The sequence below is a fragment of the Ochotona princeps genome, chromosome 5, assembly GCF_030435755.1.
Source record: "Ochotona princeps isolate mOchPri1 chromosome 5, mOchPri1.hap1, whole genome shotgun sequence".
Lineage (NCBI taxonomy): Eukaryota > Metazoa > Chordata > Mammalia > Lagomorpha > Ochotonidae > Ochotona > Ochotona princeps.
The window spans coordinates 41331928-41355220 of NC_080836.1; the positions used below are offsets into that span (position 1 = coordinate 41331928).

At 37.3% G+C, this 23293-nt stretch overlaps 1 protein-coding gene across 2 annotated transcripts in view; it reads right to left on the reverse strand.

Moving 5' to 3' along the window:
- Positions 1-225: 225 nt before the first annotated feature.
- Positions 226-23293, reverse strand: part of PLA2R1 (phospholipase A2 receptor 1) — a 107174-nt gene continuing 84106 nt past the window's right edge. Inside the window, exons 18-30 of one of the 2 annotated variants that reach the window (XM_058664540.1) lie at positions 22166-22230; positions 21104-21207; positions 19537-19676; positions 14360-14477; positions 13574-13704; positions 13077-13224; positions 9762-10000; positions 7760-7928; positions 5693-5833; positions 4750-4860; positions 3415-3591; positions 983-1015; positions 226-866 (exon numbers count right to left, since the gene is read on the reverse strand). In XM_058664540.1, the coding sequence (XP_058520523.1) occupies positions 655-866; positions 983-1015; positions 3415-3591; positions 4750-4860; positions 5693-5833; positions 7760-7928; positions 9762-10000; positions 13077-13224; positions 13574-13704; positions 14360-14477; positions 19537-19676; positions 21104-21207; positions 22166-22230 (1788 nt within the window). In that variant the 3' untranslated portion in view covers positions 226-654. The remainder of the gene's footprint in view (positions 867-982; positions 1016-3414; positions 3592-4749; positions 4861-5692; positions 5834-7759; positions 7929-9761; positions 10001-13076; positions 13225-13573; positions 13705-14359; positions 14478-19536; positions 19677-21103; positions 21208-22165; positions 22231-23293) is intronic. The other variant, XM_058664541.1, reaches the window with a different exon arrangement.

The following is a 23293-nucleotide window of genomic DNA, read 5'->3' on the forward strand; positions in this document are numbered from 1 at the left end:
ATGTCTTAACGTGGTGGTTGCTTTTTGAAAATATACTGCTAACCCTAATCTTTACTATTTAAAGAAATGTATTTTTTCAGAACGAGCAAAACAAATGTCATCTTAAATATTAGGTCAGAGTATAGGGCCTGTGAGGCTTAAGCTTAGAAATTAGTATTTCCAAACCCTGCTATTAACAATTATTTAACTAAAATCAAATAAATACTCTCTCAGAAACCTTTTATTTTTGTTTCCTCATAGCCATGATTACACTTTTTTCTCATCCTTATTCTCAAAAGAGAACATGAAAACATGAAATCAGCGAGAGCGAATGTCTGAATAGGTTATTCCCAAGAAAATCTTATTAGAAAAATATTAATGCAAAACTATTATTTATATTGCTTTGAGAGCTTTCCATAGGGATTTTCTTTTATCCCTCTGAATAATAACCACTGCATAGTTTCTCTTCTTAGGGGATAGATTGAAGTTTAGGGAAATAAATATATCAAGACTCATCTGATTTGGTTACAATTGGAAAGCAGTAATCATTGTAAAAATAGTTAAAATAACAACCCAGTTCATTTTAGTATGTGCAGGGGGTATTGGTGCAAGATCAGAGGCGACTCCCGTGGTCTTCACCCATCCTCGCGGTTTGGCCTTCTCTGGCTTCATTATTCATTGGTCATTCTTCTCCAGATCAGAAATGAGAATATTTTCTTCCAAATGTGTGCTTCTGAAGCTGGTGGTGTGATGATAAGAACCTCCAACCCCAGCAAGTCTCCTCAGAAAGCCCCTGTTCTGCTTGTACATGTAGAAGGACAGTGCGCAAACGGCCAGAATCACGAGTGTCAGAGCTACGGCGAGCGGCACGATGCTGTGACTCGGTCCTGGAGAGAGAGCAGAAAAAGGCAAGCCTCCAGGACAAAGCAATACTGCCCCACAGTCGCTTTTTGTTTTACTATTCCACAGAGAAAATGAAACTTCTCTCCTGTTCTCAACTTACTTTTTTCCGGGTGCTCCGTTTCAGTGTGAACATCTAAAACAAAATACAAAAAAAAAAAAAATGAAGCTTCTTTTCTAATTCAGCAAATTATGCCATTATTTATGGCATGGATGAGCAAACAGTATCCCATGGATCCAATCTACTTGTGTGTTTTATATGCAATGTTCATTGGAACTCAGTCACACTCATTTATGCATTACCTATGGCTGCTTCTGCGTTGTGATGGCAGTGTGACACAGATTACATGCCCCAGAAAGTCTGAAATATTTACTCATGTGCTGGCCCTTTGTAAAAAAAAGCTGACTGATCCTTGATTTATGGAAATCACCATTATTCAGTGCTCAAAAATATACTGTTTCTTTTCACTAAAGAATTCCAACCTGATTTTGACATTGTGCTAGTTATAGAAAATTAGTAGATGATCAGTTCTCTGTATGCAGATTCTCAGATTCTTAGGAGTCTCATGTATAGTTTGTCCTGCCTGCATCTAGGCATAGATTTTACAACCAATGTTTTTTTCACCTTTGTAGTCTGGAGATCTGGGGAAACAGACAAAAGCTTCTCTGTTCAAAAGGTTACAAGGTTCCAGTTTTAGGACTTAATGTAGTAATAGTACCTTTCCAGTTGATTCTGCCTCATAATTTAAATTCTGTTATTAAAAAATATTTATTAGATGCCAAAATTTGGAATCAACCAAGGTGCCCATCATCAGATGAGTAGATTAAGAAAGTATATATCATTCAGCCATAAAATAATGGATTTCTACCATTTCCAGCAAAATATACTCAATTGAAGGACACCATGTTGAGTGAAATAAGCCAGACACAGAAAATACCATGCTCTCCCTTACATGTGAGAGCTACATGTAAAAAACAAAGTAAAAGAGAAAGGTCTGTGTGTATCAGTACTGTTGCAATCACAGGTTTGCAAGCCCTTGTTTTATACTTTTTGTTAAACCAGCAGTTAAGTATGGTATGCTGCTATAGTTTTAATGACCTTTGATTACTTTAAAATTTAGTATATGTGAATGAAATGGTGATTTTTCCATTCAATTATTGGTTATAGCTATTGTCTGTTTTCTTACTAAGATTTTATTTTGCAAAAAAAAAATCACTTGATAATTGTGGAGAGAAAGTGAGAACAGGAAGGAGCAAAAGTGAGAGCAAGAGCTAGCAGGTGCACTTCAGCCCTCACATGCTGACTCACTCCCCAGGTACTTGCAGTGGCTGAGCCTCGGCAGTGCCCAAGCCAGGATCTGGGAGCTCAGTATAGGGTTCCCACATCTGTGGCATGAAGCCATCACTGCTGCCTGTCGGAGCTGACAGGAGCAGGAAGTGGAGAGTTGGAGTCAAACCCAAGTTCTCCAGTATGAGATGTGGACATTCCAGCTGGCTTTGTAACTACTATGCTGGAATGTCTGTGCCAGCAACCTTTGATTTTACTAAAGAGATAGATGGAGTGAATGGAGTTGTGAGTGGAAGGGTGTCTTGGTGTCTTGCTTTTGCTCATCACTCTGATAGACCTAACAGAGGCATCATTGTTGTTTTGATAGCAAAATCACATTGAAAAAAACCTTGTTTTTGTAACTTAAAAATAATGTATAATCTATTAAATTCTTCAAAAACATCTGTTATTGCGTATGTGGGTGAAAATATTCTTCAGAAATGTTCAGGGCCTGGTGCGATGGATTAGTGGCTAAAATCCTTTCCTTCCTTGCATGTGCCAGGATCCCATATAGGCATGGTTCATGTCCCAGCTCCTCCTCTACCCTTCCAGATCCCTGCTGTGGCCTGGAAAACCAGTAGAGGATGACCCAAAGCCTTGGGACCCTGTACTTGTATGGGAGACCCTGTAGAAGCTCCTGGCTTCTGGCTTTGGATTGGCTCAGCTCTGGCTACTGCGGCCAAGATTTTGTGTTTTCTTTTCCATTTCTTCATCGATACATTAGTTATTCAGTAGCATATTGTTTAACTCCATGGTACTGTAAATTTTTTGTTTTAACTTCATTCATGTTGTTGACTTTGTTACATGGCTTCTCATTAAAGGGAATGTATAGTAACAGCATAATAGAGACTATCATATCCAGATATGAAGATACAATGCAGTATGTATCTCTACTTTCAAATCAAAGATGGACTACCAATGAAACTGTTGGATATATGTTTCTACAATAGGATGCTGGACTGTCTGGCATTGTCTGTACCAGCAATGTCAGGTCACACTTAAACAACAGACTGATGAAAGTAATGACTGCTTATGAAGGACTATTCTATTGTAATAATATGGGGAAAATCAATCAGGGGGTAGGAATTTGGAGAGAGGGTAGGTAAATCCCAGAGACTATGGATTTGTTGCATAAAATTTTCAAAAAGACCCTTAACTAAGGTGAGTTAACATCAGTCAAGGTAGAATTCAAATGGAGAGTTACATACCTGCTGTCATTTTACAAATAAAGCCCATTTTTTCTTGACATGGGGAGAACTGCCATATTCCTTCAGGGATCTTCAGGGCAAGGCACTGTTGTGCCTTGATGTGCTCCGTGTCTGGCTTCCAAATGTCCCAGTTTGACTCGTCTGTTGGAGTCCCATCAAACCATTTGATTGTTTCATCTGTGGAAAAATTCTGATTGATTATGAGTTATGTACATAGTTATCAAGCATTCCAAGACTGGTATGCACCATAAAAACCAGCCTCTATTCTTAATGAGACTCTCAATCTGATGTTTTCAACCTTGTAAGCAGAATCATAAACTCAGCACAAAAAAATTAATATGTAATAATGTTACATTAGAATAACCCACTTCCCCCTGTATTTATTTTATAAATGGTGTTTCTCATTTAGTTCTCTTAGGATATCATGTTTTTTTTTAATGAAGTTGTTCGAATTTTGGGATATCTCATAGTATTTGTAAGCAATTTGAAGAGTCATTCAATAAGCTAAACTACCCAAGGTTAAGAAAGATCCTTTGAGGTCCTAACATCTATGTCTTTTACACATGGCTTAGCTTCTGAAAGAATTTACACAGAGCTTTTAAAATATCATGCTAAGCATGTGCCAGCCATGTAGGGACAGTGGAAGAGTCTTTCCCCTGTGTAGGTAATGAGGGAGAGTGGTTGCATTGTTTGGAAAGAATTTAAAACCAACAATAAAAGTAAGTAAAACTCCATCTGCTTCTTATTAGCTCCATCTGCTAGGCATTCTAAACAATGTCAGAAATTAAAATGTATGTCCTTGCAGGGGTGGGTTGACTGCTCACCTTGGTACAACACTGTAGCAAACTCTTCATACCAATGACAATTGTTTTTTACAAATATCTTTCAATAACCATCAATTAGATAAAGAATCACCTACTTCCATTTTATTACAAAATCTATTTTTGATGAATGGCAAATAGCAATTATAGAATTGTTTATCAATGAAGCATTTCTGTAATTCTGTTGTTGATTTTATAATATTTAGGAATCTGTGGTATGATTTTGGTATTAGAGTAAATCTGTGAACAAAGATCCAGCCAAGCATCTTTTCCAAGAAGGTTAAGGACAAATGCTTGCTAATCGTTGGTATTCTGGGATTATTGTAAAGGATATGAGTGTACAGAAAAGGGTAGCAATGTCGTTTTTAGAAGATTTATTTGGGACTCATGCCTCCCTGCCCCATATCCTCATGGCCAATGTACCCGAGGAGAATGTTCTGGCTCACAGATGCCATCATCACCAGACTTAACAACTGTATTTATTTATATCCCCTCCTCTACCAAGATCACTTACTGTCAAACTGAGCATTCAGCCAGACCATCTGGACAGAAGCACCAAAATCAAAAAGCTCTTCTAGAAGAAATGAATTTTCTGTCTCATCCTTGATTGTTAAAAGATTTGATCCTGTGAAAGAGACAAGTAGAGGATGAACAAGTATTTCTATTTATATGGCAGTCTAATTTATAAAGTGTCTCCTGGGCCATTGTTTGTAAAGTCCAGGCTTTGAAAGGTAACAATATTCATTATTAATAAGTAATTGTGATGAGAAATTTTTAAAGATTTATTTATTTTTATTGGAAAGGTGGATATACAGAGGAGGAGAGACAGAGCAAAAGATCTTCCATCCGATGGTTCACTCCCCAAGTGACCTCAACGACAGGAACTGAGCCAATCCGAAGCCAGGAGCCAGGAGCTCTTCTGGGCCTCCCACACAGGCCCAAAGCTTTGGGCTGTCCTTGACTGCTTTTCCAGGCCACAACCAGGGAGCTGGATGGGAAGTGGGGCCGCCAGATTTAGAACCGGCGCCCATATGGGATTCCGGTGCGTGCAAGGCGAGGACTTTAACCACTATGCTATCGCTCCGGGCCCATTGCCGTGAGAAATTTTAAAGTAAAACCATTTTTATTAAAAGACACAAGCCTGCACTTAAGAAGTAAAACATAGAATATTAATTTTAAGGAACATTAAATATTCATAATGCAACTGCATGCAAAAGCAACGTTTTCTTGGGAAAGTCCAACATGCTGAGACATTATCTTCCATTCTCAAGTTCCTCACTGCACTTGAGTTTCATACATTAATTGGCCTCTAAAAAAAGCAGATTTAATAATACTTGTCTTCTCAAGACTTTTTATGGTTCCTTAAAGTCACTGAAACACTGAGACAAATAAAAAAATCATTTCCTAAATTGTCAAGAAATCATATGTGAATCATTTTACTATTACATAAAAATTACCTTCCTTTTTGCAAAATTCATGAGCGGCTTCAAAACTCATACCATCTAAGACTGTAGAAAAACTGTAGCAATTATTTTTAAATTTTATCCAGGGAATAGATGTTTCTGAGCACAGCTCTGGATATTCAAGTGGTCTTGTTTCTGTGAAGAAAAACCCATTGTAATTTTAGGTTAGTGACTGAGTTCATTTATTGAGATAAATATTACATTACAGTCCATGAAAGACCAAGATAAATATAGTAGTAAGATTTTCATGGTGATACTCTGAAATATTGGGTTAATATAAATGATTACAAAATTAGCGTAAGTTTAGAGCATTTCTGGCAGAAATAATCTTTACATAACACAACAGAATATGTTGATCCATGGTTTTTTTTTTTTTTTTTTTTTAAGATTTATTTTATTTTTATTACAAAGTCAGGCATACTGAGAGGAGGAGAGACAGAGAGGAAGTGGAGCTGCCGGGATTAGAACCAGCGGCCATATGGGATCAAGGCCACTAGGCCACGCTGCTGAGCCCGATCCATGGTTTTGTAAGTTCAGTTTGGGTACTGCCTGGGGAGGGTAGCTTCTCTCCTGTTTGCAATGAGTACCTTTGAGGTGGAACAGCTGGGAGATGTCTCCAAGACAATGAATGGCAGGGAATGACTTTCAAATATACAAAAAGGTGTTGCATGCAATGCTGAATATTGCAGATTAAAAACAAATCATTCCCTGCTAATAAACTTGTGAAATAAAAGAATGCATCTGGGAAAGTATCACAAGATAACGTAAGTAAGGAAAATCGGGGAAGGATTCACACAGTAAATCTAAGAGTCAGACACACCCATGCTGAGGTCTTGGTTCTGCTACTTCCTGGCTTGGTGGCTCCGGGCATGGTACCCGACACTCACTTGAGTTCCTGTCTCTAAAAGAGTTCCGGCAACAAATACCTTTCCTGCACATTGAGGTGTTAAATTAGGCCTGACACTTCTCCCTCTCTCTTTTTAAAAAATTCTTACTTTCCATGGTATAGGACTTCCCCCTTTTCCCTTCCTTTCCTCCCTCCCTCATCTCCCCTCCGCATTGCCCGCATGTGTCATGTCATTGCAGGTACACTTCCTAGGCTATCCAGAAAGGCACTGTTGTCAAAAAGCAAAGGAGAGCTTGTATGGTGTTTTACAAGCAGAATTAATGTTTTATATAAAGGGCCATCATTTACATTTAGTGCTGAATTATTTTGATCTGGTTACCTAATATATATATGCCATTTGACATAATTTCCAGAATAGAAGTAAACACATATACTTTCACTGAAAGAGATTTCGAGTGTGCCGTGGCAATCTGTGGAGAGGGTGCCTGATGAAATTAAATGTTACATCAGGAAGTGAGGAAACCTGGCTTCTGGTTCTGGTATTGTTAACAGACAGCTGTGAGATCCTTAGGAAGCTGAAGTGTTCTGAGTTTGTTTTTAAATAAAGGACAATTAGGCGAGGTGAACTTTAAATGTAAAGAAGATACAAGTATTATGTAACATATACAGTTTCACATAGCCAAACACTGCTATTCATGGCCCTGGAATCATGTTAGTCTTTGATCTAACTATAAATCCTTCGTCAAGGTCCTCTGCATGTACTTCTTACCTATGTTTCTAGTCTGATTTGTAGTGCAGGCAAATCTCAACACAAGCTTTGTCCAACACATGCCCAGTGCTGTCTTTCTATGACTTTGTTCAAGCTTTCTTGCTCTGAAGGCCTCTTTCTATGCTATATTCCCATTTACATCCAACTCATTCTTTAAGGTCCATCTTCATGTTGTTTTCTTCAAAATGCCATTGTACTTTACTTCAAATGGATATGCTGTATTCTTTTGCTTGATAATTCCAGAAATATTTGCTACTTCTCACAGATCATTTGGTAGCTCTGCTTAGTATAGCAGTTATTGGTCTTTGCATCACCAACCAGATCAGAGGCCTTCTGAGAATAGAGACTTCTTACTACTCATGCTCACATCTCTTGCCTAGTAGAGTGCCTTGTTTATGCTAGGTGTGCAGGACATACTTCCTGAATTGAACAGAACTGAACCTACCAGTGGGCACATGACAAACGGCACCTTGCAGAAATGACTCACAGGCTGTACTATGCCAGTGTCCATTGGTATCAGCAAAAACACAGTCACCAAGGAAGGGAGACTCTTCATCTTTCCAAAAGGTGAAATTGGACTTGGTGCCATCTGACCAGTCAAAATGAAGACCATTCTGTGGAGGGAAATTGAGTCATCATTTCCTTGCAAGAGTACTGGCAGCTTGACCCAATGCTACTGTGCATCTCCCATTTCCCACGTAGATTTGTATTTCTATACCTGTTAGTTCAGAAATTCTACAGTTTGTGGATATTCCTTGATAATTAGGAATATATGCCACAAATTCTTTTCTTTCTTTCTTTCTCTTTCTTTCTTTCTTTCTTTTTCTCTTTCGTTCTTTCTCTTTCTTTCTTTCTCTTCCTTCCTTCCTTCCTTCCTTCCTTCCTTCCTTCCTTCCTTCCTTCCTTCCTTTCTTTCTGAAACTCTTGCCTTCCTGCCACTGTAATTTCTCTCTAAATAGGCCTAGACAAACAGTATCAGTGTTTTGCTTTTTTACACCAATACAGATTTCAAATTGGTCAAAGAGTCACAAAACTGAAAACATGTAAGTATCAAAGAAAATTCAACTTAAATGTTTTAGGGGCTCGGTGTGGGGAAAATCTAAGTTGTACAAAATTCAAAGGTCTGAAGTAAATTGATTGAAGTTGAAGCACTCTGAACTATAAACATATAATAAACAAAATAAAATATCATTGTTCCATCTATTTCTCTGGCAAAATTTTTGATAACATTAAGTGTTGGCAAGGATGTGACAAATCTAGATGCTCTCATATTGTGTTATTGGCATATGAATTGGTAATAACTTTTGGAGGGCAATTTGGCAGTGGGTGTGCCCAACAGTTTTAGTTTTCGGAATGTATCCTACTTGCACAAGTATATATATATATATTTTTCTTTTTATTGTATTGTTGTTGACAATCTTTACATAGTTAATTACAGTTAAAAGAAAAAGAAGAAAAATGAAAAAAAAGGTTCAGGGGGATAGGAAAGTGGGCAATGCCATTATGTCCATATTGTTTCCATCATGCATCTGAGGTACAGGGGGACACCGAGGGAGAAGCCCCACCCGGTTTCCCGCCCACCCGCACAAGTATATTTTTGGCATACTGTTTGTAACTAAAAAAGTAAGAGGAGCCCAAATGTCTCTTCATAGGAGAATCATTTAATAAGTTGTGGTATATCCTACCATTCTTCTGTCCCAAAGACTGAGACTTCTATGTGCTAACATTAAAAGTTGTGAAATATATACTACATACAAAGGAACATTTAAGGAAAAAACATATAGTATGAACTCCTTTGTGTATAAAAACTATATAACATATTAATTAATTATCTGTAAACAGATGTATATATACAGAAAATATCTAGATTTCACACAAGAAACTGTTTACAACTATTTACACTGGGAAATGTAATTAAAGTTTGGGGCAGATTAATGTTTACCGGATACTACTTTGTGTAAGAATTTTATTTTGAAAAAAGAGCTATTCTCCCAATCACATCCTGACAGGAAAAAAGACCCCAAGTGTTAAGTTTCAAGGAATACTGAATTAACTAATACTTAAATTTCTAGGCAGGACATATGGTTAATTTTTCTTCAGGATTCTTTTAAGTGCAACAAATTACTTAAATACAGTGCATCAATTTAAGAAGTATTTCAGGGACCACATTAGGGAGGATCTGGGTGTGCTTGGAAATTTTCAGGCAACCTTTTAGAGGTATTTCTAGAAACTAGGCAATTCCTAATTTAACTCATAAGGTTGTAAATCCCTATTTCATAGCCACAAGCTGCTCATAAGAGATGATCAGTAGTTATTGTATCGAAAAATTATATACGTGTTATATTTACAATTATTTCTAAGACTTTTTTTCTGAGCTAATTTTAGTGACAATATCACCACAGAGGTAAATGAAACGTAAGATTTCCCAAGGGAGTTCAGACACCTACATCCGCAGTGAACAGCCCAATCCAGTGGGCGTGTCCGAGCCGGCTGAGGATGACTGTGAGGAATGACTGCTGATACTGGTCTGTGATGCTGACCAGTTCTGCTCCGTGCATCAGGCAGGATTTTATTGCTGCATACCAAGTCATATTTGCATGAATTATCTTGTAAGTTCTGTTTCCGTATTCTAAGGTATTGGGGATCGGATACATGTCAGATGTATTTACATCGTGTCCAGAAGAATCTACAATGAGAACAGCAACAAAAATCATTTGTAGCATCTGGATGATAAAGGAGGCAAACTTATTGTCTTCGGTCCCTTTCAGGATGGTCTTTGTTGATCAGAGAATTTTTCTGTGCAAAAACTGACCACTTCAAAGTGATGACATTACCTAAAATTGTAGGTGATGCTGAAGATTTAAAACACTAAGGGCAGTGTAATGGGCACGGTAATGAAAGGACAAGGTAATGGCTGGGTCAAACTCCCACCCTCATTTTCTAAGTACATATTCTCAGATAAAATGCTTGATTTTGCTTTTGAGCATAATAGTCACTATTGTTTAATGTTTACGTGTACAAACTCTAAAAGAACATTTTAAAAATTAGGGAGGTGCTTAGCATCCATACAATTGTTATAAGCAGTTATATTGATCGATAACTTGTCAGAGTGAAGATTCTAGATTAAAAGGCAAGGTTTTTGCACCCACAGTTGTTGTTCATGTCGTTTCTTGTTCATGGAAATCTAGCCTGTGTTTTATATCCCAGTGTGTTCTCCCTAATAATGTACCTTTGCTTTTTTATTCTATGTGATGTTGTGTGTTAGCATAGGCCAAATTCAGATAGAAGTTCAGCTAAGTTTCCATATTTTGGTCCAAAATGACTTAAATTCCTCCCCTTCCACTGGTTTAATTACATTTTGGGTTGCAGAGGAATCTGGTAAAGTGCCTATAGGTCTGAACAACTGGGACTTAGTTCCATTCCTGGCCTTAACTGGCTAAGAGATTCAGACAAATTAATCTTTCTAACTATCAAATTTCTGTTCAATAGGAGATTGACGAGTTTCCCTTAAAGGTGAAGTGGAGTGGCTAGAAGTCAGTGAGATAGCCATGTAGGGTGCATACTGTTGTATCTGGGACATAGCAGGTGCTCAGTAAGTGTTGCTGCTTCTTTCTCCTCTAGTTATACTCCCCTAGTAAAAATGGCAAAGTTAGTATTTGACTTTTATCAAAAACAGCTATCTAAATACAATGGTAGCACATGTTGCAAAATCAAAGAGAAATTAATATACTTAGCTGTTAAATTGTGAAAGCTTACACTTTTATTATCAATTTAGTTATTATTAGAAGTCTGCTTGTCAACCCACCTGACTAGTCTATAGTCATTTATGCAAAATAAATACCAAACTAAATATTTAAAAGTAATAATTAGCAAAATTAAAATGACTCAAATTCTCTGTATAGATGACCCAGGTACCAATATTACCCCTACTTCCTTTATGTAACAACCAAACACTGCATTGTTATATCATGATCTATTTAAATAATTAATTCCATCAACTTTCAAAACTCAAGTGACTTTGTCAGCCATTACTCAGGTAAAGGAAGAGCTATTAGTTTCCAAGTTTCAACCTTTGTCCTTGTTTCTCTCTCTCTTTTTAAAAGATTTATTTTTATTGGACAGTCAGATACACATAGAGGAGAAGAGACAGAGAGGAAGATCTTCCCGTCTAATGGTTCACTCCTCAAGTGGCCGCAACGGCTGGAGCTGAGTCAATCTGAAAGCAGGAGCTAAGAGCTCTTCTGGGTTTCCCACATGGGTGCAGGTTCCCAAGGCTTTGGGCCATCCTCTACTGCTTTCCCAGGCCATAAGGAGAGCTGGATGGACAGCAAGGCCGCCAGGATTAGAACCAGTGCCCATATGGGATCCCAGCATGTGCAAGGCAAGGACTTTAGCTGCTAGGCTATCGTGCTGAGCCATGCCCTTGTTTCTCTTTTAATTCAATTTTTTTTTATTCTTCCAAGACCTTATGCTCAAATGCAATGTAAGTACATATTTTATGATAAAGAGGATCAGAACCTGAGTATTCATTGAGACTACAAATATTTGCATAGTTGAATAATTCTTTTTCTGAAATAACAATAATAAAACCTCTTATCATTTGATGAACATATGGTAGAAACTATGCTAAGGAAGCAGTTATATAAAGCATCCAAACTAGCTAATTATATAATATTACAGATGCAAAAATCAAAGCTCCTAGAAGATAAGCACTTTGACTAAAATGTATTTGTAGAGACGGGATAGGAACGCACTTGAGGTGGACACTGCACATCCTCTCTCCTCAACTATGCCTACGCTGTGCTAGCACCAAAGAACATTGCCATGACAAATCCTACAAATAGCAAGAGGTCAATATCAAGGAAGTAGAACAGAATTGTATTTAACTGAGACTTTGAATGTATCACATATTTTTCCTAATATTTTCTTGGGTGTAAGATAGGAAGACTTTCACCTAATTCACAGAATTGTAATGAAAATTTTATGGCATGATGCTCATAAAGCCAAGGCACAGTGCCAGAGCACAATTGTGTAAGTACATAGTCTACTGATAGCATTTCTTTGTCCAGCAAGCCTCGCCTTTCCTGTAATTCTGTTGCTGTTACAGATTAGTTTCATCCTTCATTTTCTGACCATTATGCCCCAGTGATAAATGTTTACCTGGAACTCCTTTTCTGAAAATGGTTTGATACTAAGTACCATTAAAAATGTTGTTTATTTAAAAGGCAGAGAGACAGGGAGAGAAGGAGGGGCACACACAGACACATCCGTCCACTGACTCGTTCACTCCCCCAAATGACTGCAACAGCCGGGATAGGTCAGGCCCAAACCAGGATCCAGGAACTCCACTTGGGTCCTCCCACATGTGCAGGAGGCCCCCAAGCATTTGGGCCATCAGCTGCTGCTTTTCAGGCACATAGGCTGCAAGCTGGATGGAACCAGAGCAACCAGGACTCAAACTCTCTGATAGGCCGTTCCGGCTCCACAAATGGTGGCCGAAAGTGCTGCACCGCAGTTCTGGCTCCACTTAGTATCATTAAAGAGTTCACAAGTATATAATACTAAGAAGTATAATCCATATTACAGGTCAGCATATCTGTTCCTATGCTGGGCTCTTTTTTTTTTTTTACAGTTCCAGAGATGAACCCTGACTCTGTGGTATTGTCATGAAACTGTTAGCTTTGCTGCGATACAGAACAAATGTGAAAGATAAGGATGAGTCTCAGAAATGAAAAAAATAAGAAAACCCGAATACTTCTTACCCTGCATTTTTTCACAGATAAACCCATAGCCTTCTTTTCCACAGTCTTCAAAATACCATTTTCCAGTGAAATGAAAATTAGGATTACTAGACAGCAGAGCACAAAGAGGGGTGTGATTTTGATCTGCAGTAGTATTATAATTGGGAATCTATGAAAAGAATCCACATATAATATCAAAAACAAGGCAACATATCACAATACTATAACATGGAGGTTCTTATTAAGGATGTAATTTTTCAAATTAAAACACCCTCATTAATTCGCATTTAGTAAAGCTTACAAATCACTTCATAACTTATGAAGTAAGCAGTTACTGTGATGAGTGATTTATGGAACACATAAACATTAGATGAAATTACATTATTAAAAGTTAATATGTTAATAATAAATATAAATCTATGCCTGCAAAAAGTAGGAAGTAAAAAAGGCCTAGTAAAGAAGCCTGGAGTGGGTTCTCTTGTTAAAATGATTTCTGAAAAGTAAATTTGTAGACTTACATTTAGTATGTCAGATGGAGACCAGTTAGAATATATCACAGGATTTCCATTTAGCCATTTTTCATAATCATCGTTTCGCAATCCTATCCACACGTTAGCTGTCTGGCCAAAAAGATTCATGGTAATGAAAGCTGAAAAAGAGGAATCCATTATCTAATTTACTATGTATCAACTGGTTGAGTAATCATTACATTCTGTTTATTACATGATTATACTTAAATGAGAGAAAAACTTAATTATGAACCAACTGTGGGAATATAACTATGTCTTTGTTACGGGGGTGCCATTTCTTTCACCTTCATTTCAGTTTAAATTGTCAGAAATTAGCTGGATAACCTGAGATTTCATCACATCACTATCAGAACAATTTTCAGTGTTTAGTCAATGTGTCTTTCAACAAAAACATGTAGCTCTTACGTTTATACTAAGGTATATAATTGCTTAAATATCTAGTAAATATAAGTAAATCTAAGCAGACACAAAAACTCATACAATTGTAGTAATCTATATGTTAGGTTATTCTAGTAATTTCAAAATAGAGATCATAAATGTTTCCTCTTCACTATTCCTGGTTACACAAAGGAGCCCATAGTTCAGAGCTGATAAGCAATGTGTTAGATTTTTACAGATGTCATGTTGTAAAGCCTTCTAGGTCAGATGGAAAATTAGTGATAAAAAAAACCAGTGTCATCAGCAATACAGTATTTTAAAGGTTGATTTGGAAATGTCTCAGCCACTGCTTGAGAGTAAGAGTGTTTTGGCCTGCTTGAACATTGAGTCCTCTACCTTGCTCCACTTCACTTTCAATGGCCACCAGTGTCCCGCCTTTGGCAACACAGGAATCCCGAGCGTATGTCCAGTTCTTCCTGCTGCTTGGGTCCTTGGGGATATTCACTAAAAGACACTATACAAATGTCACAACAAAATGTTATTACCATATTTTTCTTAATGGATTCAAAAAGTTTCCTAAAGACACTGAGGATCAGCCTTGAACATTCTTCATCCTTTTCTTGGAAAGAAAGAACTTTTTTCCTTTCCCCAGCTCTGAAGGTGTTCAAATGAGACAAAGAGGAACAGGCTTTAGGGTGAGGCAGTGACCTGTCTGCATTTGCATCAGGCGGAACAGTGTCTTCTTTCAATGGGAAGTAATATTTCAGCCTGATTGTAGTGTTGACAATGGAAGACAAAAATCTAGAATAGGATTGTGGGAGTGTAGATGAACAGCTTCATTTGACTTTGTTTACAAATACACCTGCTTCTTTAGGTGTTATATCATATATCATATCAGGTATTTAAATTCACTTAACACTTGGAGTCAGCCATTAGTCACTATGCCATTGGGGAGAGCCTGAAAGGAAAAAAGAAGTCCAATGGAAGAAGCAAGAACAAGTGGAGGAAAGCTGGAACAAAGAATAAATAAAAGGAAAGGTCAGCCATCAGTGTTAAAGGTCACACACAAGGAAAGGCTGTGGGGTCTAGCAAGCAGAGTTGACTATTATTGAAAAGAGAATCATAACATGGCAGAAATTTCTTTTTTATGGAACAGGGTGAGAAATTGAGTGATTATCATACTAGGCTGAGCACACAGGCTTGAAGATAAGCTTTTTTCCTCTCTTTTAAGCTCAGTGAAATTAAAATATGTCAATAGGATAGGAAGGAATTAAGTAAGAGGTACAGATAGAAGAGAAAGCCTAAAAAAAGATTGAGGAAAGTTCCAGAGAAGTTAAGAGAGATTTCATGCAGATGAAATTCACTTGGAGTGTGCTCAGATTTCCTCTCTTGCTCCAATCTGCTTATCAATCAACACAGACAACTGTAGTCATTATTAGCTTAGATCCCAAGGTTTTGCTGTGGAGAAAATCTCAGTTACAGAATAATTCTTTTTTTTTAAGGATTTATTTATTTTTATTTTACGTGCATATTTCATAGAGAGAAAGAAGGAGGGAGAGAGAGGGAGAGAGAAGGTCTTCCATCCACTATTTCATTCTCTAAATGACTGCAATGGCCAGAACTTAGCTGATCCAAAGCTGGGAGCCAGTAATTTTTTCCTAGGATTCCAAGGATTCCAAGGACTTGGGCTATCTTTCACTTCTTTCCCAGGTCATAAGCAAAGAGTTAGATTGGAAGTGGGTTAGCTAGGATATGAACCAGTGCCAATATGGGATGCCAGTTCCACAAGGCAGAGGATTAGACTACTCTGCCACCATGCTGGACCCTAGAATAATTTTGTCATCCTTCTCTATCTTCCCCATTTTTGGGATGATTTCCCTCTGCTAATTCTTCAATTTATGAATTTGTTATTTCCCATCCCTTCCTTATCATTTGTATATTCTGTAAAAAGGAAAAAAAAAAGAAAAAAGAAAAAAGATTCAAGTTTTACTGCTCTTTGAACAGCATACTGTATAAATTCCCCAATAAATGTTTATGGAATAAAATGAAAGCAAATGGATCCTAAAATGCTTATCAAATAACATACTCAAGAATCTACAGTTAGCCCATTGGTTCTCAAATAAGCACTTTTGCCCCTTGGAATATATTTTGACAATGTTTGGAGATAATTTTGGGTGTTAACAATGGTGGGGTTTCCAGTAAATGGAGACCAGAGGTGCTGTTGAACATTTTATACTGTACACTGTAGGTCAGGTCCCTACAATAAAGAATTATCCAGCTATTAATAGTGCTGAGATAATTCTGCTCAAAACTTAGTCTTGATCATAATATTCTTTAGTTGAACTCTCTGGGGGTTTTCAATTGCTTTTAGCGTGAAAACCAGAAACCCTGATTTAGCTTGAAGTAGAGTTACCAAGTAAGAATGGAAATAACATTTTCCATTTGTCTGGTCTCTTCTGCCTTGTTTGTCTCACAAAGAAACCAAATTGGCTTTAAAAGAGTTTAATTTTATAACAACTATCCTTTTATCTGTTTCTTTTCATTTTGCCTCTTCCCTCTAATTATAAACTCCAAAGAGTGGCACATAGTAATTATTAGGAAGTCTTATCATTTAATGTGAATTCACTTTGTGTTCAGATAGTCACTCTAATGAACCATTCATAAATACCAATGAACCTCATTGGTTCAGCTATCTCAATAAATACAGAAAACACTCTCTCCTCTGGTCTTTCACAACGGTTGCCTCAACCAAGATTTACTAGCTTTCCACGATGGAAATGTGGCCTTCCATTACTACAACTTCATTGTTTCTAAAAATATCACATATTTACAAACACACTCTGAAATACTGTCATTAATACTTAAAGCAAAGCAGCAAGATGAAGTATAGCATCCTTAATTTTAATTTGTTTATTTACTTACTAATTTGCAAAATGTGATCAAGTATAAAGCATCTCTAATTATGACTCTGAATTAAGGAGGCCTATGGTACTCCAAACAAGCTTTGCATATAAATTTGCTCTTGTTTCAAAGTCATGTATAGCTGCATGATCTTCCCTACAAACTAGTCCTTTCCCAGAGTTCCCACTGACATTGAATGGCATAGTCAGCACCCATTTACAAAAGTCTGAAACCAGGGAGACATCCTCATCCTTCCACTCCATCATCTCTGTAGCTCTACCATCTGGTCATGCCATTTCCCAAGGAGCTACTTCTGCCTCCCCAGAGCTCACTACGCCCGAAAGAAAGGATTGTGTCCATTTTCTGCCACCATTAAATTCTCAGCTCCCAGCATGGTTTAATGAATGGATGAATAAATTGCAAAAATCAGAATAAATTCCATAAACAGAGATAAGAGTTTTTAAAGGGAAAAACTATGTTGTGCATGAAATCAATTATTGGATGATTGCAACCCAGTTGGTGCAAGGCAGCCATTAGCATTCAGTCAGGTCTTGAATAAAAATTTGTAAGTAGAAGCTGAAGAGTTAATCTCTCACACACCCCCCCCCCCCACACACACACGGAATTTTTCCCAGAGGTCTCCTGAGACAAGTATGTTAGGAGACTTGTTCTTCCTTGAACAACCCATGCATGGTCAGTTCTCTTCCCTGTCATCAAGCATGAAGAAAATTATTTATGAGCCCTTAAGAAATATGTTTAACTTTTTAACATATCCTTGGATTTTAGAAGTCTTTGACTTGGTTAATATGCATTTTAGTTTGTTGCATAGCTTTTCACTGCGTGGTAGCTGAACTATTTTTAGCATTGAATAATATTCTACTCTCTGGATATACCACTGTTTATTTATCTAAAAGCTATATTGATTTCTAGGTTTGGGCAATAATAAATAAAACTGGTATAAATATCAATGTGTAGGTTTTCATGTAGATGTAATGTTTCAACCTTTTTGGATAGGTAACAAGGAGTGTGAATGTTGATTGTATGTTAAGAGTGTGTTTCGTCTTGTAAGAAGCTTCCAAACTGTGTTAGATAGTAGCAGTATCAGTTTACATACCCTCCATCAGTGAACCAAAGTTCTTGTTGTTCCTCATCTTCAATATGTGGTGTTGTCAGTATTATAGAGTTTGGCTGTTCTAATAGATATGTAAGAGTTTTTGATGTTATTTCAACTGGATTCCTAGCATAGTTCTGTGAAGCGGCAGATACAGGATATAGATCACAGATTTTGGGTTAGAAAGCCATGAGGTTGCTTCTCCACCTGACACTGTGAACTTCAGAAAATTCATACATTTTTATTACCATCAATCTTCTCATCTACAAAATGAGAATTATTCTGTGTGTATAAAAATTCAATAAAATAATATACATGAAATCAGCCAAGAGGTAGAAGCAATCCAGATGCCCATCAATGGATGAATGGATAAACAAAATGTGACAAGTACATAAAACGGAATATATTCAATGCTGAAAGGAGGGAAATCCTGTTGCATCCTACAACATGGATGAATCTCGAGCATATTGTGTCAAGTGAAACAAACCAGCACAAAAGGACAAATATTACATGATTCCCATTAAATGAGCTAGTCAAGTGTACAAAGACAGAGATTTAAGCCATGGTTTCCCTGGAACTGGAGGGCAGGGTTGGGGGAAGAACAAAGAGCTCTTGTTCTGTGGTTAGAGTTTCAGTTTTGCAAGATGGAAAGTGTGGAGATTTGCAGTGAAAGCGCTAACACTGCTGGACTGCATATCTAAAATATTTAAAGATGGTACATCCTGTGTTCTGTATATTTTGCTATGATGAAAAAATTTTTAAAAACCAGTGCCAAATATGTAGAGGATACTGCATCAGTGTGTGCAAAATCCAAGTGGCTTCACTACACCAGTTACCAATTGGAGGTAGATTTCAAAGGTGAGAATGCCCTGCCAGTATAACTAAATGTTTAGATCGGAAGTGGGCAGCTCTCATTGAAGGGCAATTTTGTATTAGTCTATGAAAATAGGATACAGGTTTTTTTTAAAAAACTCTCTAAGGGTTAAGCAGTTATGAATTTGGGATACATTCTAATTATTTCTGCCTTAGGCCCGTATGATTATTTTACATTAAACGTAAGGAGTTAGGGACTAAGTCTTGGCATTACTTGAAGTACCCTGTTCCAGGCAGGGTAGGCCAGAGTAAGATGGGAGTCTGGCCTGCTTGAGTTTACACTCATTGGGAGTAGAGCTGTCATTGTGAAGCATGCAGTTTTCGTCTCTTTGCTGCCCTCTCTTCCTGCCCCCCTCCTTTTCTTGTACTCTGTCATATATACACACCCCACATCATATTTAATGAAGCATTCATCCAGTACAGCAAATGATTGTGCCAAGTGGTTAAAAAAAAGAGCTTACAAATTAGGAGTGGTATCAAGTCATCTTTGACAAAAATTTTTGTTTCTAAAAGGTTGTTCCTAAATAGAAAACTCAAATCTGTGGAAAGTTCTTTCCTCCACCCCCAAATAAATATTCCAGGTTCTCTTAACAACACATACTTCCTAAAAGCTACCCTGATTTTGAATTACCCCAAAATGAACAGTTATAAAAGAGAAACAAAAGCAATAGTTTGCAAAGGAATTTACCTTATAATCAAAATACAGCCATCCTTTGGGGCATGTTCCATGTTTTTTTGGTGTATCCTTCTCTTTTTCTATGACCCAAAACTTTTTTCTCTTACAAATGCTAGGCATAGAAACTGAACAGTCTTTAATGTCCCAGAGTCCTGGAGGAGCAAATGGGTTGCACATGGTTTAGAAACAGCACTGACTCATTTTAGACCTACACTTGAGCCACCCTGGGCCACTATTTCTACAACTGCTCTACTTTTTCGTATTTAGTTTTTTAAATTTAGAAGCTGAGCTAAACTTTACTGACCATGGAGTTCTTCAGTGATAACAACGAACTGGGTCAGACTCCAAATTAGTAAGTCTAAGGTAAGAATGTAGAAATTTTGCAACCACTGAATTTAAAATAGCAGAATCGACTGAAGTCCTAAGTATATTTGACTTGGATAAATAATGCTTTATGAAGCATTTTTGAATTTTAAAACATTCTGATTCATGATACAGAGAGAAAAGATCCTAAACCAACAGATGAGCTCTTCCATACAAAAAATGTTTAGAACACATAATTTAGGAAAAAAAAACTGCATCTTCTAAGAAAATGGTAATATATTCTCAGGTCCTTAGCCTCTTGCAAGCCTTTTTGGTTGTTTTGTTTTTGTTTTGTTTTTGTTTTTACTTTAGAAGAGCTGTATTTTTAGACAGTTACAGTACATATTTCATTAGTATCCAAGTCATAAATTCCAGAAAAGGGCAGGATGTGTAGAAATTGCAAGATTCAGTTTCCTAGCATTATGAGTATGATCTAAAAAGATGTTGGCTTTTTGAAGGAGGCGCTTGAGTCCAATTTTCAATGCAGATTCTCCTGCTCTCTCAAAACAGCCTTTTCCACAGGCTGTTGTGACACCTGCTGGCAAAAGCAAGCTGATTAACCACATGATTTCCCTTTCCTAACTTCCTACAGAGGCCCGTGGACCATGGATAGTCTTGCATCCTTATACCTCTCCTGATTTATAGGGTACATGTTGTTTGGTTACAGAGAACGGAATGGGCGTAAATGAACAATCCACTCAAACAACATTGTACAGATGAAGTGAAAAAAAAAAGCCCACATATTAGACTGCAGCCTAAATGGTTCTAAATACAGCTAGCAATGAACGCTAGGTATTGAAAAGAATGCCAAGTTTAGCCCAAATCTTCATTAAAGGAGGGAACATATGGCAATAGTTTTTATCCAGCAAGTTTTAAACTGGGAGCTAGGAACGTTTTTGTTTGTTTGTTTGTTTGTTTGTTTGTTTGTTAAAAAGTTTTGGCTTATTTTGGTGCTCTTCCGATTATTGAGGAAGGACTTATCTGGATCTAGATTAGTTTGAAGAATATAAATGCATGGATTAAACAGAAGAAATGGCCATCTTCAGGGCTTAAACTAATAAAATTGAACACAGAGCACAGTCAACAGAGAAAACAAAACAAAAACAGCAACCAAATAAATAGAGCCTTCCCGCATAACTGATGCACTAAAAGATGCTGAGCCTCCCTGGAGTAAGTGTTTTGCATAACAAACCCCAAGTAGGATCAGTAAAATCACCTGTTATGGAAGAAATGAAGGCACATCTCTGACTCTGATTATTCATGGATCTTTCTCTTTCTTTGTCCCAGTTCTGGTATATGACTGGTGTCCCATCTCTCCACCTGTGGGAATACAAAATAGTCTAAGTTCTTCTCTCCTTTGCATGCTCTGTCTCCAGTAAGATTCATGGAGCTTGGGCCCGGCGGCATGGCCTAGTGGCTAAAGTCCTCGCCTTGAAAGCCCCAGGATCCCATATGGGCGCCGGTTCTAATCCCGGCAGCTCCACTTCCCATCCAGCTCCCTGCTTGTGGTCTGAGAAAGCAGTTGAGGACAGACCAATGCATTGGGACACTGCACCCGCATGGGAGACCCGGAAGAGGTTCCAGGTTCCCAGCATCGGATTGGCGCGCATCGGCCCGTTGCGGCTCACTTGGGGAATGAAACATCGGATGGAAGATCTTCCTCTCTGTCTCTCCTCCTCTGTGTATATCTGACTTTGTAATAAAATGAATAAATCTTTAAAAAAAAAAAAGATTCATGGAGCTCTAGGCCATGCACTAAAGCAATACTATTACGTGAGATTTAAAAACACTCATTAATTAACAACACTAGAAAATAAGATGGGAATCTGTTTACTTTTAGAAAATGTGAAATGTTTGAAAAAAAAAATACATTTACCCTGGTTTACAATGTATTCATGTATCCAAACTTCACATAGTCCCCCATAAATATGTATAATTCCAAAACTTTTGTTAAAATAAAAAAGCCACTCATGTATAGAATAGTAATTAACTATATTGTATACTTAAACCTTTTCTAAAATAGTGAATTTCAAGCTATTTATTCTCATCACAAAAATAAATACGTAAAAAGTGGAGGGGAAACACTGGAGATTATGATATGTTTATACGTAGATTGTGGTGGTGCTTTCTTAGGTAAAGGCCTAAAAATGCTCAGATCTTAGCAAAATGAACATTTATAAGTAAGAGAAAATTTTGAAGGCTATTTTACAAAATGGCAATCATTTTGTAAATAAAACATATCAAGCAAAATTGAATGCAAATTAGTCCAGGTTCCTACCGAAATTCATTCTTGGCTTCTTCTGCCTGAATTCCTATCCACCAGTTTGAACCGTACTTGGAGAGCTGTTGAAGAAAATGAAGCCAGTGTTTATTCCACTTGTTTTCCCTCTTCACTACTAACATTGATGGGGTTGCTACCGAAAACTTTCTGTTCCCCAGCATTTTATCTGATGAGCTAAGGAAGAGCATGTTGAGAAAACCTAAAACTTCTTTATTCGTTCCTCATTTGTAAGGCAAATTGGAATCAAACAATGGCACAGTTCATCCCCAGGCGCGTGGATGTGGCAAGTGGGCAAAGTGGCCGATTAACCCACTGTGCCACAATGACCACCCCCAGATGCCTTTTGTGACTAAACAAGTTGGTGGTTTATCCTCTCAGTTATTTACAGAAGCACACTGCAGGTATCACAACGATTTCAAAACCTGCTCAAGGCAGAAACACTTGAGGAATATTTGTGATTCTGATTTTTATGTATTGGTTTGATTGTTAAGCTTTAAACAACATTCAAATAGATATTACACAAGACTAAAGAATACTTCAGAATTATCAGGGCTTGACAACTAGAACCCTTTATGTATTTCATTAACATTACATCATTATTAATCTTTGGGAGTGAAATACCACACATACTCACTCACATACATGAATTAGAGCAGATGTAATATTGGCCTTACCACCCAGGAAATTGAAATGCCCTCTTCAACTATTAAATGGGAAGTGGCATGCAGAGTTTCTCCAAGACATCTAAATCAGTATGCTTTACGACGTGTGCGCTCTCTGCATAATGTCTGTGTTAAAATGTAACTTAATTTTTGTATGCTAAAGATTTGTTAATTTGGAAGTATTATAAATTTCAGGTTGCACTTTCACTTATTCCAGAAAGACTTTAGAATACATTTCAAGATATGTTATCTTCCCTATATGAATTCCAGCACATGACACAACAGAACCTAATAGTATTCCAACACTCTAGCTAATACATGGGTATTTTTGTGCTTTAAATAGCACAGCATTCAGCCATGTCAGCAATTTGAGAATAAAGCAGATTGGAAGAAATGTAATTTTGGATCCCTGGGGTGTTGTTTCATGGACAGGTTCTTGCATGCTGAATTTAGATTTTTGTTG